Here is a 13,417-nt window from a genome sequence, read left to right on the forward strand (position 1 = left end):
AAGCTGTGTTGGTAAAGTCTCAAAGGCTGCATTTGCGTAGGAAGAGTTGGGATCCTGAAAAATAAACTCTTCTACACAATGTTTTCCTCCTGCCTCCAAGGAAAGGATAGTTTCTACAGTCATTTCTTCGAGGCCACAATCCCTTTCTGAGTTTGCTGAGGAAAATGCCTATCACCACCTCTGGTCTCTCCAGGCTTCCCTGCACTAACTTGCAGCCCTTCCCCTAGGAAGACGAGGGATGTGAGCACACACCGTGCCGGCCTGTTCGCAGGCSATGTTCATTAGCTCCATTCAAAACCTAACCATGTACAGGAGCAGCTGCCGTTTATTCTGCATAAATCATCCTGTTTTGGTCACAATAGGTAGTCTGGTAGACAGGATACCATAGAACAGCTTTAAAAAAAAAAAAATCACTTTTAAAATCAACAGTAAGGTTCCAAGGTGACACAGCAGCGCCAAGCTACAGTTTSAAACAAATTCTATGATCAAGTGATAAAATTGATTAAAATTGYATCACTTTACCTAAAGTTTTCTTCTCTACTGTCCTGTATTCTCCGTTCTCTAATGACCTTTGCCTTACAAATGTTTTGTTATGTTACTATGTTATGTTTTTGTAATGCAAAGATGGCAATTAAGTGAACTAGACATGCTAGAACCAGTCACGCTTACTTTCCATTCCACCTGTAATCAGCTAGTCTAATAAAGGGCCTCCAGTCAGAAAATTGCAGTTTGGCTTCTGTAAATTACAGTCATGTAAAGAAAGCAAGAAAAATCTTGAAGCATCTCCTGAAATTTCAACTGTGGTAAAGAACAGTGACTTTTTGAAAGATAAAGCTTCAGAAGTTCCCCAGGTTCCTTTCTGAAAGCGTACAGATTCATGCTCTGTCAGGTGCTGTGATGGTTTAATCTCTGACACAGCAAAGAGGAGAAATTAGGCTATTAATGACATGTCACAGTGTCTATGGACACTTGCTTGAAAAGCAAAATACATGGGGCTAATGGGGTCTGAGCTATCACCACAATCACAGTGACTCAGCAGAGAGTACTGTGAATCTTCAGTTCTTTATCAACACAGGATACAAAACAGAGTGAGGAGAAGGAAGAACACAGCAAAAGAGCATAGTGGAGCTGCTGTGCAGTGCTATATTTTAGAATTACTTGCTCAAACTGCAAGAAATCATCTCACAGCCAGTCAAAAGTAGTATGTCTAAATATATATATATACACACACTTTTTAAAAGTTTATTACCCAGCATTCAAGTCAATGCAGCAAGATATCTTAAGATGTCTTTCAAAGAACAGACTCTCCTATTCTTCTCTGTTTTTGACACTTGCTTTTCTCTCTGAGCCTCCTACCAATATGACTTAGAAGCACGTGACAATTTCCAATGCTCTCATTCATCTCTGCATGTTGCTTGAGCACTTTTTCCATTCACCTTTTTTCCTTTGTCTTTTGCAATTGACTCAAAACGCTGTATTATCAAGCCTGAAGTCCACTGATCATAGATCACTTCAGTATTAATTACTACACAAATAACAAGCAAACACTAAGCATTTTAAACATCAGTCAGACAGCACCACTACTACCTCCCTCCACCACTAAGGGCAACTGGTTTTTTCAAATAGCCTAGAAAAGCAAACTGCCATACCTTCCAGCCCAGCCCGTTTCATGAACACAGGAGATTTGCAAAGATCTCTGACTTACACACTTCCAACTGATTCCTAAAAAGGCCTATTAACTTCTTTTACAAAGGCTTAAAAAGAACTTGAAAGTTTTACAGCCAAGTTATCTGATCCATACTTAGCATTCTAATGCAATGTAACCTCACATTAAAGCATCAAAAGACTTAAATTATTTCCAGTGTTACAACATACTTATTATATGATAAGCYACCGACCTATTAATCCAAACAAAACAAATCACAGAACTGCTACCTGAAAAGGAGGGCTGAACTTAAATAAGTTCAAAGTTAACTTATAAGGGTTTAATGTTAACCCTTTAACATGGGTTAACATGTAAACACGTTAATGTTTAATGTATAAGTATTAACTTATTATAAGGAAATTGTGAGCATCAAAATTTTGATGAAATCTACTGAAAAAAATTGAGGTTCTGCTAAGTTAAATGGAAAAACTAATCTCACACTGCTTTTTGTTTTTAATGTCCAYAGGACAAGCCTTCCACACCTACATGACTAGAGCAGGAATAAAATTTTGAATCTATTCTGTTGAATCTACAAACATCAAAAATAGGTCAGGATGAAATAAAAAAAAAAAGCATTTTTCAACAAGAAGGGTTCTGATCCTTTTAAGTAGTTTACTATAATACAAAGTTGCTTTATTTCTCCTCTAAGGCTAAAAACCTGTGAAGATGTCTACTGTACTTGCAAGCCCCTTTAACATGAACAAGCATCACCAGTACAGAAAAGGCGCTGTTTGACCTCATGGCCTATTGCCCCCTCCATCTATTCTCATTGTCAAGAAAGGACTTTTTTTTCTTTGATGGAAAAGCCAATGTTAGACCTCAGTTTTACTTATCTGACACATTTAAACAATTTTTGTCAGGTGGCTGCAATTCTACCAAACATAGGGAAGAGGAGGAAACGCTGTACTTACTTGTTAAAAAGGTTCAGTCCAATTCTATAATGGCGTTTCCTGATAACATCGTTACTGAAGGCAGGGGAATCCCAGCTGTTTCGAGTTTCTTTGTGGTATGTTTGTTTGCTCAAGGTTTGTTCYCTTAGGCTGTCTCTAGAAGAAGATTCTGAGCTGCAATTTATTGTATCATTAGAGTTGGAAGTGCTGTTGATGCTGTCATTGTCTCCATCTGAATAATCAGATTCCGATTTGCTTTGCCTGTTTGCTGTGCCATTAATAGCTAAATGACTATCTATAGGCCGAGGCCTATGTCTTGTCTCCTGTTCCTCTCGGGATATAATCTTGGCAGGGATACTGTGAGGGATGTGTTTTGGGCTTCCTTGTTGACTAGTGATTCCTCGATCATACGCATTTTGTCTCTTTAATGATCCTCTCTCTGAGCGATCACTCAAGTCCACCGAACTGTCACTGGGCGGCTCTATAGTCAGCAATGGCAGATGGTCCATTCTCATCCTCTGGTCCTGACATTCCAGTGAAGGGGTGCTTCTGCAGCTCGTATCCGTGTCTATTTTATCATCTTTGTGGGTCATGGACCAGTACTCCTGGGAAGAGTTCACTGAGCGGAGCCTCAAATCAGATTCAGTGCTGGATGGTCTGTCCACTGACTGGGAAAGAGGAAGGGGTGGGGATAACTCTTCCTCATCGATATATAATGTAACATCACTGTATGATGCTGTCATCTCATCAAGCTTCCTGTGATCCACRTTATGGATTGCTGGTTTACTCTGAGTACAACTATCTCTTTCAATTTCACGACTTCTGACTTGATCTGGAGTCTGGACTTCATCAGAATGAAGACTACGGCAATTTAGTGCATCATCAATGGACTCCGCAAGAGATTTCACTTGCCTGGAAAAAGCATCCTCCAGTTCTGTTATAGCATCTGCAAAATCAGTAGATGCTGCAGGAGACTTCATTGTAGCTGACTCTCCAAGGTCACCACATTCAGATTGTACCAGGGATCCCAGTTTYGACCCGTCATTTGTAACAGAAACTTGCTTTCCTTCGAAGTAGGAGCTGTGGACTTTCTCAGGTCCTTCAAAAGAAAACTGCATTCTCATATTGGACAGTACGATGCGTCTTGACATGCGATTTTCAGACATAGAACTTCTAAGACGCTCAAAATTTTTGTTCATCTGATACTGGCGAAAAGCTGTCTGTATAGTACGAGCAGCATGTCTAGTTATGAGACGGCCCCCATATTTCCGTTCTAGCATTTCCACCTAGAAAAAGAAAGAAACATAATTGCTTTGTAACTTGATGAAGGTTATGACATAGCAAATATCTTCCAAGTATATAAAAAAATGATTTTAAGACAATTGTCGGGAGCTTTTCACRTTGGTTAATACTGTTTTTGAAAGCAAAATCATTAAGCTCCAGACTAACAACTGCACAAATAGCAAACTGGACAATCACTTGAAAAGTTCACCATAAAAAGAAAAGCACAGAAATATAGGTATGCAAACCTGTCATATAGACTTAACATGCTGCAATTAAGATTYTGTGAGCATGTATGTGACTAAATTTGAGTTTTCAAACATTTAGATTGATGTGCCAAAGTGAACCATATAGGGCTCTATAGCATGATGCAGTTATTGTTTTTCAGGTGAAATGCAGGTGTAATACAAACATTTTGGAAATAAATTCTGTAAGTGGCAATGATGAAACCAGGCTTGTGTCATTTTCTACACGATTACATGAATGAAAAACAGGTAGCAGAGTTTTATCCAAGCCTGGAATCAAAAGAAATCTGAATCTCCCAGACCTTATAGTTCAGCAGCTATTGTTCTGAGAGAATACAAACATGCACAAAGTCTCTATCTYTTCAGAGTTTCAAATCTTTTATCATGTCGTAATCATATTCAAYATTACTAGTATTTCCAATTAATACAATGAATATGCAAAATATTCATTATAAATTCTATCAGTTTAATCTAGAAAAAAATCACAATCTTTGGAATACTATGACTTATTAGGTATTTTCAGATCTTTCCTCCCAAAATATGAAAAAATCATTTATTTAAAACCACTGAATCAGATGAATATTTTTAGTTTTTTAGTTCGGTTTTTTTTTTTTTTCAGTATTCAGTTTATGTCTTCCTGATTAATCTTTGGTGGACCCCTATTACTCACAAACCCAAAACACCCATGACAAATCAGTGTGTGTAGTAGGACCCATAGTAAATGCCAGCTCTCTGGAAGCTTTTTTGCTTACAAACATGCAATTTTCATAATACTCAAATGACTCAAATGCCATTTCTCCATTCTCCCAAATCCAGATTTCCTTTTCCATTAGTCCCTATCTTTTATTTACATGCACACACACTCCATACTTGAGGGACCTCTCTAAGGACTGTTTTGTCCACATACTGATGCTTAGATGGCCTTTTTCCCCWTTCTGTGTAATCAGTAGCTGTTCGATGCTACTAAAAACACTCTCTAAGAGTCCTTTGTGCCTTCCATTCAGGTGTAGCTGAAGTATTTTTTTCCATGCTACTGTGAGGTTCAGAACCTCCCATTCGCCTTCCACATTAAAAAGAATATTTTTTTTTTTTTTTTTTTGGAATAGGTTATTTTTAAATCTGAATCACTGATCTGCTTTTGTATCCAGATGCATAAAGTCTTATGCACAAGTTACTGGCACAACTGAGGAAACCAGCTAGGACCACTGCTGAAGTAATACTATTCTGAGTACATCACAAAACTCAGGTCAGCTAAGCTAGGAATAGTTTTCTATATCACTAATGCTCAAATGGGGTTAATATTCCATGCTGCCTGAAGAGGAAATGAGGTTACTTGTATGGCATTCTGATTATTAAAAAAAAACAACACAACAATTAAGAGCTATCACAACCCTGCCACTGGCTCTTAGACGTTTGCTACAACTGCTATCAGTAGTATACATTAGGTCATGTGTGGTTAATGCATTGTAAGAGATTATTCTGTTGGACTAATCTCAAAACAAACTMTGAATTACTCATTAATTTAGTCGCCCTTTCAAAATTAAATGTCAAACCAAAAGAAAACTTGTAAAGCTGGTGTGAAAAAATAAATACAATCTAAAATGCTATAAACCATCTCAAAAAATGTTTGGACTTTATACATGGGGGGGGAAAAAAAAGTTTACTGCCCTTTAGGTTCATATGGAAAATGATATAATCCTTGAGTATTATACACCAGGAGAGTTTGGTGGGAATTTTTCCGAGTTGTCAATGAGAGCTTTTAAAGAACAGTAAGCAAATCTCAGGTATCAATCTTCATTGTGACTTTTTACTGTGGAGGACTCCCTGAACAAATACTAAATAATAACTGCAACCCTGATTCTCTCCCAAACTGGCATAAACTGGACAGGCAGAATTAGTCTCTCTGGAACATCCTCAGTGCAGAAATTTCTTTAGTTGAGCCTACMACTCCACAGCAATTCCTTAAGCAACATTTAGCTAACACGACTGTCAAAGGTGGAAAGGCAAGTAACATATTAAAGCTCAGAAGGAAGTGTGATTTAATAGTAAAGCTGGCAAAAGTTAAACTTTTGGGAAATCAAATAGGTGGCAAATAAGACTTAGCCCGTATGAATTTAACATGCTATCAATTTATGACTCCAAATCAGGAATAGCTCCCTTCTCATCTGCAGCACTTTGCCTGTTTTCATGCTGTCCATGTTTATATATGTCAGAGCAACTGGGTAACATACCACAAAGGTCTGCAGCAAACAAAGTTAGTTCTCTAACTAACATGTTAGTAAAAAACACAAACTGATGGGAGCTACTGTTCAGCTATCAGTGAAATCAAGTATATACTGCATATTTGCTTACTTTTACCAACCAGGCAAAGGCCTCAAATTCATCCTACGGATTTGAGAGTGTGTTAGTAGCAATAATTCCTTCCTTTCATTCAGCAGCAACAAAGACATCCTGAGTTTAAAATGACTCATTTTCTTATACAAATATTTTACATTGTTACATTCTTATAAACAATATGAATCCCAAGCATGAAATTACAATTCCTGGGAGAAGTGTTTTTACTTTTAACATTAACATCTTTTAAGAGGGCGGAAGTATAGAGAGAAAGTCAAAAAGCTCAGCAGTACTACACTTGTATTGAACTAACTTGGTTACAGGAAAAATGATATTATCAGCATCACAAGTGAAGCCATCAAAAGATTTTTCCTAGCTTAAAGACATGTTGCCTTTTCCATAAATGAGGTAACATAGCTCAAATACCTGCTTATCCTGTAGGTCTGAAGAAAGTTCATAGCTCTCAGAAAGTGATCTTGACCTTTTAATAGCTTCCTCCTCTGCTTGCTTCCGCAGTATGGATGTTGAATGCTGAAGCTTCGGCCTCCGAGATCTTTGCTGCCCCGGGGAGATGGAATACAGCCCGTAGGCAGAGTGATCGTAATGGTCTGGGCTGAGAGCTGAACTGTGCGTTATAGGTCCTTGGTGGTAAGCGGATGGACTGTCCAAAGATGTGCCAGTTTCACTACTTGGAGCCTCGCCCTCAACGCTGTACAGACAAAGCAAAAACAGGAAAATCCTCAAGTAAGTCCTGTATACCAAAATTCTCAGAACTAATAGCATCATTTTGCCAGTGTCATTTTATGCAGACATCCAGCACACTGTGTTCAAATGCAAATGCGGTTATTATGGGGTTATGTGGGTACCCTGTCAAATAYCATCATTTTCACTGTAACCTAAGCAAATCTCTATTTTTGTTGTAGAGGTCATCTTCAGAGCATGAGTCAAGCAGGGAAATGGAGTTTTCAAGCATTATTTAACTTTACACAGCAATTATTAGTAATATCCTGAGTTACTCACTTAGCAACTACCATGTAAAATAAATGAAAACTATTCATTTCTTAAAATACTTTGTTACACCCATTTCCAAGTTGCTCTGCTTCAAAACCACAGATGACTATTTGTATCTTTTTCCTTGCTATGACAAATAAAATGGTAGTTTTGTATCATTATATTACAGTTCAATATTAAATTATTATTTTACCTTTACCCAAAGGAAATCTGGGATTTAATGGATCTTTTGAGCTACTAGTTTTCTAGAAATTAAAGCTGGGAAAAATACCTACAGGAGAACTCTTATCTATTTCTCTGTCAGAGAAAGAATGCTCCCATGGGATATTTTTTTCACACTTTATAGTAAAGCATCCCAAGGGATAATGTTTCCAGTTAATGAAAGGAAAATAGTTTCAGGTAGGGAATACAACAGAAACTATGTGGCAAATAAAACACTGCTTTTACAGGACTGCTGCTAGAGCTAAGGAATAAAAGAAAGAAAAATGTTCTATAATAAACACTTTATCATAGAACTGTAGTAAYTTCAAATCTGAATCTCAGCCAAGGCTCATCTTGAAGTAATTGCGATTCCTCAGAGGTGATTTGYGTCTGTCTTACACTAAGGCATTCTCACACTACATGTGTGAGTGTGCTTTGACTCTTCCACGTTATCTCTTTTTTGTACATTTACTACTTGCTTCATTCTATCTACATAGAACACTGACAGAAAAACAATTTTATTTCTTTAATCACTCAAAAGTCTTAGGAAACACACATTTATCCCCACACAAACATTTGCATTTCAGTACTTCCCCTACCTTTTGTAGGTCTAAACAACAGAACAGGTCTAAAACAGGTCTAAAACAGGTCTAAAACAGGTCTAAAACAACAGAATTCCACATGCTCTCCCCATGCATTTTACTTCACGTGCTGCATTCATTCGTGTGGATATCACACAGTCACAGAGAGCAAAGCCCAGCGCCTCGGCGCTGCGACGTGGGCTGCCGGCCCCACTGCCGAGCCTGTGCAARAGCTCAAAGTGCAGCGGGCCAGGAAAGGAGCCGCCCTGGCCCCGCGCTGTGCTGCCCGGCCGCGCCGCGGGTGCTTCGCCCAAGCGCAGGACAACAAACGCCCCTTGGATTTCTCAAAATGTTTCTCTAAACATTTTTTTTTTCTATAAACTGAAAGCAGGTCCTTTCTTTGCCCATCAAAATATGACTCTCCCCAAAGGCATTTACAAACATGCTTTACCCAAACTGGAAATATTTTCAGTCTGCGCACATCACTTTTTCCAAAGAGGAAACTGACAGGAAACTAAATCCCTTTCCCTCAGTTTAACAGCTGGCTTTCAACTTAAAAATGATAAATCATCCAGGGTTTTGCTGTAGACATCAAAAATGTGTAACYACCCCTCAGCAACAAACTAATCATTCTGTCTAAAGTGACTATTGAAATAATTAGCATCAAAATGCTGCATATTGTATCTTTTGATAACAAAATACATTTCTTCTGCTGACTCATGAGGCCACATTGTTCTGTTCATCAGTGTTTCCTAATTAAAATCCTATTTGAAAACAAGCTGGGTTATTTGTTTTAGAACAGTCATGTGCAGCAGGAAGTCACGAAGTATCAGTATATCCCCTTAGGTTCTGTGACATTTTTGTCTTCCTCTCCCCTAAATTGGGCACTGTTTAATAATTATTTTACCTTATCTGCAGTCTCATATCAACATTTCAATAACGATTCTTTCAAATTATCACTTAACAACCTTTCTAATGCCATCAACAAAATGGTGACAGCCCTAGTCAAAATAATTCAAAGGGGATTTACCTCCAATTCTAATTAAAGTTTGAGAATTTCTTCTTTATTTTTACTTGTCTTTTGTAGTTTTTCCAGACATAACTATGATAAACAAGAATGACTGTAATGTTCATAAGGCTCTCATTTTGCTCCTGGGCCTATTCTCTGCCATCACATGTCTGACCTTTGAAGCAGGGAATTACTTTTGCAACATGCTGCCTCCTGCATCACAGCAGGACAGACCTTACAGCAAACAGGCTGTACAGCAAACACACTGCAGCTGTGAATATTTGCACCCCTTTACCCCTTCCTTGTCCATTAATTTAAAAGCAGCAGAAGCTTCTTAAGGATAATTTCACAAATGGGAAAAATCTTCTTTTCTTTTTGGTGCTACTTGATATAGGTTTGTAAAAAGGAGAAATGTTTCAACAAACAAGTCTCATGTGAAGCTCCGAAGACAACAGTTTGTGGCTCCACACAGAAGTACAGACAGCAGCAGTCAGTACTGGGTCAGAGCTTCTGCTCCACTTTGCCTGGAAAGCTGGTGTGTGAGAAGGTTCCTGYGAACAACGCCCTACCCGGGACACGAGCCAGGCACAGGATGTTTAGAAGCACCTTCCATGGATTCAGTGAGGAAACCACTAGCAAATGCCAACACACACACASAGCACAGGCTCTGCTGCAGGTTTGAGGCAACACCTGCAGCAAGATGTCCTACGAGCTGGGAGGCAGCTAGAYGCTTCTGCAGCCTTGCACCTCCTATGGATGGGCAGGTTTCTTTCCTCTCCTGTCCTTACCTCCACAACCAATGCTAGATACCAACTCTTGCGAGTTGCTACTGAAGTGAAAAAAAAAATACAATTTTGCTATTTCTAATGAAAATGAACGAGTATTAAGCATCAAATATAGACTGATTCAGGCATTTTCCTCTTTGCTTGCATGCCTTTAAATTTCCTGCAAGACCTGAGCCACACGCTCCACAGACCTTTCTAAATTTGAGTACATCAGCTGAAGTGACCGCCGCGCATGCAAGCAGGATGCGCTTGCTCCATCAGCAGGCAGCGAAACGAGGGTGACCCTCAGCGCTCGCTGCATTTGCCCATCGTGCACAAGCAGCACAAGCAGCTCCAGCACCACAGCTCGCTGCTGGGCCTGAAACAGAGAGCAACCCCCTCGTGCTGGCTGCCCAGAGCTCATTTTCTGCATGTCAAAGTCCACTGGCTTATCTTCAAAATACTTAAAGATGAAATAACTCTGTAACATAAAAGCTTTATTCAGTACTCCCATCATACTAAAAAGCTCACATTTTACCAGTTGTGAAGCGTCCCAGTGTGTAAGTAGGTTCGTGTGCATACAAAGATGATGAGAACATATGCTTACAGAAATCATCCAAATGTTCAGGCCAGTAAGGCTCTAGATTTTGTTTGGAACTAAAGAGAACAAAGAAATTCAACATGCTTCTAAGTAATGTAAAAGCCAAACCAATACTGCATGCAACATCCTAAAATAGAACCAAAAGATCCATTGAGGAAAAGAGTAAAGATTTGAGAAATGATTTTACTAAAGAACATTCTCCAGTTCTTTCAGTCACTAGTTATTTTCATCATTCATCTAGAATGGACTTTCATCAGTGTAATATAAAGACATGAAATTGAAAACAGGCCCTAGTAATTGGATGGTGCACGCATGAGAACCAACGAGCGTTATATTTATTCTGTAAAAAATGTGTTTTGAATAATGAAGTATGACAACATAGTAATTTGGGGCTTCTACCCTGAAACAATTGTTTCCATAGATTATCATCTCCACAAAAGAATGAACTGGAATTCAAAGGTACACCAACTAAGTCCTTTTACTTGTGAAAAGTGGAAYGTGTGTGCAAGTATTATGAATAGAATATGAGAAAGTCTTTGTTCTAGTCAGCRTCAGATGGTAAAACCATTAGTCAGCTTCACAATGACACAACTCTGCTCTGGTTTTTAGGAAGTGGACAACTGCTAAAGCTTCATCATGGTASAGCATCCCTTGCAGACATGGCAGCCGAGACTCCAGGCAGTCTGCAAAACCTGAACTGAAACAGAACCTAATCAAGAAATTGCATGGTTATGATTTCAGATAGTGCTGCAACTGTGCAACAATTACACAAACTGTTCTTCRTGAAATGCAAACAAATCTGTCCCTTCTCTACTATTAAGCTTGTCTACTCTTCCCTGAAGCCATGAATTTATTACTCAGGAAAAATGCTTGTAAACTTGATTCTCTTTAAGATATATTTACTGAGAGAACAATCCAGCATGTATATTTTCTTCCTTTGTTTGTCATAGAAACATTTCTATCCATAAACATTAACAGGACTTCTACAAATAAGGGATCTAAATACCCTAGGACTCTGCCATATGATTTATGAAACAGATTAAATGCAAACATAACAGTGAAGCTTTGTGACTGAAATATTCATTCCACAAACATCACTCCCRAATAAAACTTCTGTCTCACTCAAAAATAAATACTCTATATAAGTATGTAAGGAAGAGCACAGGAAGAAGGGCTGCCTATTTCTTCTACTCAACCACCTCTTTTAAATTTGGAGGCTGAGAAGTCAAACTCCGATCATAACTCCGAGTTATATATAACCACTTGAAATGGATCCAGCTTCTCTACCTAGCTCAGGGAATGCACCCAGAAGCCACTGTRGAAGCGTCTCTAAGCAACACAGAGGCCCAATGGCAGCTGCAAGAGCAGCTGCTGTGCTCATACACTCCTTTACAAAATCTGGAAAAAAAAACATTTAAATGGTAAAAACATTTAGGTCAAATCATGGCATTCCACATAGGGACAAACATTTCCGAAAATTCATTCCTTGCCTTGCCTTGCAAGCCCAACTAAGCCCTAAATTTAATGCAAAAAYGTAAATCATAATTACAAGAAAAACACTGCTCAATAAAACTATGACTCCTTATCTGTAACTTTCTCCAAATGTAAGTATTCACTTGACACAAGGGTGCACCCCACTGCTTCAAAGCTGGCTTAGATTTCAGTATCTGTGGTGCATTCTACTACAAATGAGGAGGTGTATTTAATTAAAGCTCTGCTGTGTGAATTGTATTATCTCCAATTACCTTCCACAAAAAAAAAAAAAAAAGTCTTACTGTAACTTTTTAAAATGCAAAATTACCCCTATGTAGTTCATACAAACAAGTTCTTCAGTATTTTTTTCTACTTTACAGTATTCCCCACTGAAGCAGGAATATTCGAACATTACAGCAGTACATTACTACTACCATTTGCAGAACAGAATCCAGTTCTCAGGACCACTTCTCTTTTGTACTATTCAAGTAAACAAGAGTCAGTTATAAGAACTCACACAACCCCCAAATTCAGTAAAAGCAATAATATTAACAAACCAAGCTACCTACAAATGTATACTGCCAAAAGTGCAAAGGCATCAGGGTGGACAACATTATTCACAGTCATTGACCAAGGCTTCGATCCAGGAAAGAAATACCCACCCAATCATTTACTAAAAATGCACTTGAACAATTCAGCTGTTTCTGTATAAAAACAAACTTTTGAATACATGTCAAAGTAATGTCCCAGGCAATTCATCTTATTGCAGTTAAATATTATTGCAAGCAAAATCCAGAGAGCATTTGCATGTTTCTCAGAAGTGAACAGGAACAACTAATAAACCAGCCACTTTACTCTGTTTTAACTTAACCTGGGTGCTTTTGGCAGTCTGTCACACAGAACACTACAGTCACAGCAACTGAGTGAGAGAGATCAAGGGTCTAAAGAAAAGTACTACTAAGTGATTGCAAAAGTTTCATTTGCCTCTGGTTCATATCCTATATTCAGGCCTACAGGAAAACTCCCAACATCTACTCATTTGGACCCTACCAACTCTTAATTCTCACTAAATACCTTTGGCTAAAAATCACACACACAAACATACCCTCCCTTCTCCACCCACACATTGACCCACAATCTTATATTTCACGAAGAACAACAGAGAGCAGTCAAAAGAGAGACAGGCTTCTTTTCCCTCTGAAGGGTATGTAAGGACTAATGCACCATATTTTTTCTTTTGAATAGGAGGTGCACACAAGCATGATGACAAAAGAACCAAACAAAAAACTACTCAACACTTTCATTTTTGAGAACAACCTTTG

General features: G+C 38.4%; 1 protein-coding gene across 7 annotated transcripts in view; it reads right to left on the reverse strand.

The window, feature by feature from the left end:
* Window positions 1-13,417, reverse strand: part of IQSEC1 (IQ motif and Sec7 domain 1) — a 243,425-nt gene that overhangs the window by 35,918 nt on the left and 194,090 nt on the right. For all 7 annotated transcript variants that reach the window (XM_026046024.1, XM_026046030.1, XM_026046025.1 and 4 more), the window contains 2 exons: window positions 6,882-7,164; window positions 2,617-3,881 (listed from right to left, as the gene is read on the reverse strand). In XM_026046024.1, the coding sequence (XP_025901809.1) occupies window positions 2,617-3,881; window positions 6,882-7,164 (1,548 nt within the window). The remainder of the gene's footprint in view (window positions 1-2,616; window positions 3,882-6,881; window positions 7,165-13,417) is intronic.

This window comes from Nothoprocta perdicaria, unplaced genomic scaffold (genome assembly GCF_003342845.1).
Source record: "Nothoprocta perdicaria isolate Ctin4 unplaced genomic scaffold, notPer1 scaffold_42, whole genome shotgun sequence".
NCBI lineage: Eukaryota > Metazoa > Chordata > Aves > Tinamiformes > Tinamidae > Nothoprocta > Nothoprocta perdicaria.